The sequence below is a fragment of the Alexandromys fortis genome, unplaced genomic scaffold (assembly GCF_014885135.2).
Source record: "Alexandromys fortis isolate MF-2015 unplaced genomic scaffold, M_Fortis_MF-2015_v1.1 scaffold_50, whole genome shotgun sequence".
Lineage (NCBI taxonomy): Eukaryota > Metazoa > Chordata > Mammalia > Rodentia > Cricetidae > Alexandromys > Alexandromys fortis.
Window position 1 is genome coordinate 38869 of NW_026067932.1, and position 7336 is coordinate 46204.

Sequence of the window (7336 nt, forward strand, 5' to 3'; positions counted from 1 at the left end):
TTTTTTTTTTTTTTTTTTGAAGAGGAGGAAAGAGAAAGCAAGGTGTATTTGAATTGTTTATCTGGCCTTGATTTAATTTTGGTATATGGTACTTAATCCAGAAAATTGACCATTTCCTTTAGATCTTCCAAATTTTTGGAGTACAGGATTTTGATGTATGACCTGATGATTCTCTGGATTTCCTCAGTCTGTTGCTATACCCCTCTTTTCATTTCTGATTTTGGACATTATATATCTCTCTCTGCCTAGTTTAGATAAAGGTTTGTCTGTCTTGGTGATTTTCTCAAAGAACCAACTCTTTTTCTCATTGACTCTGTATTTTTTTCCTTTGTTTCTATTTTATTTATTTCAGCCCTCAATTTGAGTATTTCCTGGTGTCCACTCCTCCTGGGTGAGTTTGTTTCTTTTTGCTCTAGAGCTTTCAGTTGTGCTGTTAAGTTGCTAGTGGGAGATTTCTCCAGGTTCTTTTTTTAAATATTTATTTATTTATTATGTATACAATATTCTGTCTGTGTGTATGTCTGCAGACCAGAAGAGGGCACCAGATCTCATTACAGATGGTTGTAAGCCATGGTTGCTGGGAATTGAACTCGGGACCTTTGGAAGAGCATGCAATGCTCTTCACCACTGACCCATCTCTCCAGCCCTCTCCAGGTTCTTTATGTAGGCACTTAACTTTCCTCTTAGCACTGTTTCCATTGTTCTATTTCTTCCTTGACCCAGTTGAGAGTTGTTCAATTTCCCTGAGTTTGTAGGCTTTCTGTAGTTTGTGTTGTTGAATTCTAACTTTATCCCATGGTGAAACAATAAGATACATTGGGTTATTCTGATTTGTTCTTGTATCTCCTGTGGCTTGCTTTGTTATTAAATATGTGGTTGATTTTAGAGACGGTTCCCTGAGGTGCTGAGAAGAAGGTACATTCCTTTGTGTTTGAGTGGAATGTTCTATGGATGTCTGTTTAGCCTGTATGAGTCATAACATCGACTAGTTTATTTATTTCTCTGTTAAGTTTCTGTCTGGCAGTCCTGTTCAGTGGTGAGAGTAGGATGTTGAAGTCTCCCACTATTTGTGTGTGGGATTTGATGTGTGATTTAAGCTTTAGTAATGTTTCTTTTACAAATGTGGGTGCCTTTGTATTTTGGGCATAGATGTTCAGGATTGACACTTCATCTTGATTGATTTTTCCTGTATCAAATATGAAACATCCTTCATCTCTTTTGATTAATTTTACTTGCTGAGATCTATAACTTTTGTAAGGGTCTGTAACATGAAATAGTGGACTCTTCTGAGTCTGATGAGGATGATGAACCCTTGGACTCAGGAGATGCTCTCAATTTAGAAGGAGAAGCAGCCAGGTATCACAATCCTGACTGGCCTCCACCAAAGAAAGCATCCTCCTTGTCCCAACAGAAAGGCATGCTCTCACTTATATGATGTTATACAGGAGTCTAGAGCAAAGGGGGAATGCTTGATTATCCAGTAACACTTGGTGTGGATGTTAAGGCAGAATGGGGGCCTATTCCTTATAAACTCATTAAGGAACTGAAAGATGAGTGTGCCAAGTATGGACCAACTTCTCCATATGTTCTTTCATTGATTGATAATATCAGTAGATGCAGTCCGCTCCCTAATGACTGGTCTGTTCTTGCTAGACCATGCTTTCCAGGGGGAGAATTTTTGCTCTGGAGAGCAGATTATGATGATGAAATTCATGCTCTTTTGTCTACAAAGGATACTAAACCAGAAGAGTTTGAGGATGACTTCATGCGTTTTCTATGACTTTTCACCATCAATGGTTCAGGGCATGACCTTTGCAGCCAACCTCAATGGGGGAATCCATGCTCAATTAAAACAAAAAGGGGAGGAAATGCTTTAAAGACATTATGGGTAGGGATTTTGATGTTATTATTTTGTCCTTTACATCCATACAGTTTGATTGGCTCTTGAATGCTTCCAGTAATTTTGCTTTCTCTCACACAGCATATTTGGGGCAGATTTGACATCAACTCCCTGCTCATCCATTGTTGCAATTTTTGAATTTGCAAGCTATTATTTTTCCTTCAGTGTATTCTGTTATGCCCTTGGAAAATGCTGTTACAGTGTTTTTGATGGTACCTCAAGTGGAAAGGCAGCTCTTTTTTCCATAGCCGACTTACAGACTTTTCAAACAAATTTTTTTTTCTGGTCAGAAGGCAAAGATTTATGAGGTGATTCAAGCCTTCCAGCTTTACACTCAACCCTTTAACCTTTATAGTTACTCACAGTGCGTTTTCAGGTTATTTCCTGCTATCAAAACTGCAATTATAAACCATGACAAAACTTCTATAAATGATCTTTTACTTCCATTACAGGAATTAGTTCAAAACACACTGGTTTTGTATTTTATTGGTCATCTCTGGGCTCATACACAATTGCCCGGACCCTTGGTGGAGGGTAACAGTGCTGCAGATTTATTGACTCATCTTGTGGTTTCAGATCCTGTTTCTCAAGCATGGGCCTCAAATGCACTTCATCATCAAAATTCTCAGGAACTACGCTACCAATTTACGTTAGCCTGAGAGGCATCATGTTAAAAACTGTTCCCATTGTCCTGTTACCTTTTTATGCCACAAATAGGTGCAAACCCCAGGGGTTTGCAGTCACAAATACTGTGGCAAATGGATGTTATTCATATCCTATCTTTTGGTACACTCTCTTTTGTTCATGTTTGTGCAGATACTTTTTCTGGCTTACTTTTTGCAACTGCTCGCACTGGTGAAGGTTTTATTCTTTTTGGTTTTTCGAGACAGGGTTTCTCTGTGGCTTTGGAGCCTGTCCTGGAACTAGCTCTGTAGACCAGGCTGGTCTCGAACTCACAGAGATCGGCCTCTGCCTCCAGAGTGCTGGGATTAAAGGCTTGCGCCACCATCGCCCGGCCACTGGTGAAGGTTTTAAAGATGTGATTCAACATTTGTTTGTTACTTTCACTTTTATGGGAATGCCAAAACATATTAAAACAGATAATAGTCCAGCGTATATGTCAAAATCTTTTGCACAATTTTATGTGCTCAGTCTTCCATTAAACACACTACTGGAATTCCTTACAATCCTCACGGACAAGCTATAATAAAGCGCTCAAATCAGTTATTAAAGACTCAAATACAAAAATTAACAGCAGGGGATTTGATTATTTCTCATCTCATCATATACTATCACATTCATTATTTGTATTAAATTTTCTTAATAAAAATAATGATAGGTTGTATGCAATGTAGAGTCTTTGGAACCCACAGGTTTAGCCTTTTCCTTCAGTAATCTGGAAAGATATTCTCCTCTCACAATGGAAAGGTCCAGATATTTTACTTTCCTCCAGAAGGGGGTTTGCTTGTGTTTTCCCACAGGATGCTGAGTCACCAACTTTAATTCCAGACCATCTCATCAAACCCTGTGCTGAAACTAACAACAAAGCAAAAGATAAAGTTTTGTCCAACCCTCAAGGGCCGACTTTGCCAACAGCAACCAATGCCTCTTCCTGATTCTGATTCTGTGGAAAGTCTGGAAGCTGTGCTTCCATTGCATTGGCATGCCTACAAATTAAGGGAAGGTCTTCTAAAATTATCTTGCCCACTTTTGAGCAGATATCCGAGTTGATCACAAAAGGGTGAGAGATGGTGCAGACTCTGCACTTGCTGGTTACTGCCTCCAATCTTCTTTTTATTCTCTCCTTTCTCGGCGTTCAGGTACTGTTTGTTCCTTCAGTTTCTGCTCAAGGTCATTATTGGACTTATCTACCTGGTCCTCCTCCTTTTCATTCCACTACTTGGGACTTTTAACCTGTTAAAATTACTACCAATAATACCCATTTACTTGGGGGGTGGGGAGAAAGCAACTCCTATCTTAGAGAAAAAAGACCTTTTAAATTACACTGAAGTTGCGGACTCTCTTTTACCATACATACAGAAGTTCTAGGTTGCTTTAATATACAAGAAAGGCAATTAATTTCAGACTTCCCTTCTCCTCCTAGTTCAACTAGGAGTGACCTTAATACTAATAGAGATGATTGGTTTCTGAACTTATTTTTGCCAGAAAAAAAAAAAAGGTGGCAAAACTTATTCAGTGCAGTTACCACCTTCACCATTTCCGTCTCGTTTACCACCCTGTAAGACTGGCTCCAAGCTCTCCTCTGTCTGGTCTAGAGTACTTGAAAATGGGCACCCTTTATGTTGGTTTTCTGGCTTCCATTCCAATACTGTTCTCCTTAAACCTTTTAATTCAACAAGTATTGAACTACAGGATTGGTTTATTAAGTCCTACTTTTAATTATAGTATACAATTGAGTAAGGCAAAATATACTAAGGGAGATATCCATCTCCCCACTTCCCTGCTAATGCTTGGTATGTCCCTGGCTGGATTTCACTTGGTATTTACCTCAAAGAGGAAATTCATTTCTTCCTACTAAACCAGATCTTTTTAGATTGTTTGCTGCCACAAAAAAGGTAACTTTAATTCGCCCTGGTTCTGTTACCAGGCAAACTTCTGCTCTGGTCTCAGCATGTGTGGCAGTTCCCATCTTCATTCTTCTGGTACTTCGGGTCACTTGCTTCTTGGAGCTAACATTAACGGGGTCTTTCATTTTCATTGTGTTAACTGTGTTCTTTCTAACTGTCTTATGACCTCTTCTAAGAATACTTATGTTGCGTCAAACTCCTTATATGCTTTTGCCTGTTGCTATTAATGGTACCTGGTTTTCTAATCCTGGAATAGAGGCTATGCACCAACCCTCTCTGGCTCTTAAGTGGGGTAAGCATTTTGTTGGTGCACTTGAGGAATTGTCTCATCTTTTGTCTTGTCAGCTACATCCTTAATTAAGGAGGCCAATCATATTGATCAATTATCCAAAAATGTCAATGTTGCTTTAATGATGCAGGAGCAAATAGATAGAGGGTTGGAGGATTGACTCTAGGCTCTTGAAGAAACTGTACTTTTTATTGGGAATAAAAATCAGAATGTTAAAATCAGGTTCTCTGTTCAATGTCACTCTATGTTTAGATGGATTTGTGTTAGTCCATTGCAGTACAACTCCACAGAACATGAGTAGTCCTCCATTCAACAACGTATTAATGGCCTCTGGTAACCAAACCTCACTATGGATACAGATGAGCTTCATTCCACATTTCTGATATAAGTAAATCTCATGTTGGCTCTGCTTCTCTAGAGAAAGTGGCCACAGCCTTTGCCAGCTCTGTCAAGAAATATACTACAGGATTTAATTGGCAATTCTTTCTTTATAATGCAGCCATTTCTGGTGGTCTTTTTCAATTCTTCTTATTCTTTTCCCAGTCTTCATCAGCCTGATTCATTCTGCTATATCTTCATTGACCATTGATGTATGCACACTTCAGTTAAAACAAAAGGGGGGAGATGCCAGAGACGACAAAGCATAGCCTCCCTCCACACACAGTTTCTGAGATGCAGGAAGCAATTCCCTCCAGGCAACCTAGTGGCAACTAAATAAGCGTGTTACTTGAGGGCAAAGGCAAAAACACCTACATGCCCCAGGACTGCTTCTATGGCATCTGTATAAGCACTTGGCAATGATACAAATGATTCTGGCTATAGCAATTCTACCAATGTACTTGTTTTCATGTTCTTTTCTTCTTCCACACCAGTGGCTTCTGAAAATATGGATACGCTGAACACTGAGATGAATCTTCCTGATCTGATAGAGCAGGCAGGCATTGAAGCTGTAAAGCAGGTCCATGGGAAAAAACATGACTGATGAGAGAATTGGGAAAATTTGGGGAAAGTGCAGAAATTGTGCTTTGCCTTATTATGAAACTTGGCAAAAGAATAACACTGGGGGCTCCTTAGCGGCTGCTGGTGGTGGTGGTACATCCTTGCTCGAGCGCTTCTACTGTGGCGTCTGCCTGATCGCACCAACTCCAGGACTTGGAAATATTGGACATCTAATTGACTCCAGATTGTAAGCCACAGATGAGTACTCAGCGTGCGTGAGAGATTGAGAACATTCCACCTCCCCATAAACCTTGGTGTATATCACTTGATTTTCTGTGGATTGAAGCCAGAGAGCACAATGAGTACAAGAAATCCTCAAAGAAAGCGGCGTGGTGGAACAGTAAGTTCTAGACAAGCCCAGAAGCGAACTCGGGAAACAACTTCAACCCCTGAGATTTCCTTGGAAACAGAACCCATAGAACTCGTGGAAACTGCTGGTGATGAAATTGTGGACCTCACCTGTGAATCCCTGGAGCCTGTGGTTGTGGACCTCACTCACAATGACTCTGTTGTGATTGTTGAAGAAAGGGGAAGGCCGAGAAGAAATGGGAGGGTTATGCCAAGACCATACTGACAGCTGTGTGGTGAGCAGTGATGATGAGGAACTGTCTAGGGACAGGGATGTGTATGTGACTACCCATACTCCTCGAAGCGCCAGGGATGAAGGAGCTACAGGACTCAGGCCCCTGGGTACTGTCAGCTGTCCGATCTGCATGGATGGATACTTTGAGATTGTGCAGAGTGGACGCCGCATTGTTTCTACAGAATGTGGCCACGTCTTCTGTAGCCAGTGCCTCAATGATTCCCTTAAGAATGCTAACACTTGCCCAACTTGTAGGAAAAAGATCAACCATAAACGCTGCCACCCCGTTTATATATGAAATGTTCAGAACTGCTCAGGATAAACCAATGGACAGACAGCCAGGCTAGGCTTTCTGCGTGGTATCTGCCTCCAGTTTCCTGAGCTAAAAAAGACTTTCAAAAATCAATGTCTGATGTAAACTGCTCTTTTGTTTTCCAACCCCTTAGATCTTTTGTTTTCTCCAGTTTGATGCTATGGAGCAGGATCTAGGGATCCTCCCATGTCTGCTTAGTATCTTTTCTCCTGGGTATTCTGAACCGGGAGTAGGAGAAAAGGAGTCAGGCGCATTGGAGTTTAAGTATCGTGGCTCCAGCCTCTTTATGGAGCTTACATGTTGGCCAAGAAGTTTCCCTGTTGGGAAAGTTTGCCCCAACTCTTCTGGGTACAGAACCTTCCCAAGGTATCTGCCAGTTAGCTATTCTGCCTGCCACACAATGACCTGGCCAGACATAGTCCATCCAACCCAAGGATCCCAGTACAGAAGCCGCCCCTGAAAAGCCCTGCCGGTGGACTTTTATTTTTCTTTGGAGAGCAGAGGTGATCTGTGATTCTACCTGTACCTTATCATTGATGTGCGGTGTTTTCTGCAAATCAAGAGACCCTCTGCAGGGCAGCCATGTTTCCTAAGAATGAGAAAGTGCAATAAAGCCCGTTCTTCACCTGCAAAAAAAAAAAAAAAAAAAAAAAAAAAAAAAAAA

At 40.9% G+C, this 7336-nt stretch overlaps 1 protein-coding gene across 1 annotated transcript; it reads left to right on the forward strand.

The window, feature by feature from the left end:
- Positions 1-5848: 5848 nt before the first annotated feature.
- LOC126503780 (E3 ubiquitin-protein ligase RNF4-like) lies at positions 5849-6999 on the forward strand. Its single transcript, XM_050145696.1, is given in 2 exon segments — positions 5849-6328; positions 6330-6999. Coding segments are annotated over 2 exon segments (582 nt in total). The 5' UTR covers positions 5849-6074; the 3' UTR covers positions 6658-6999.
- The last annotated feature ends 337 nt before the right edge of the window (positions 7000-7336 follow it).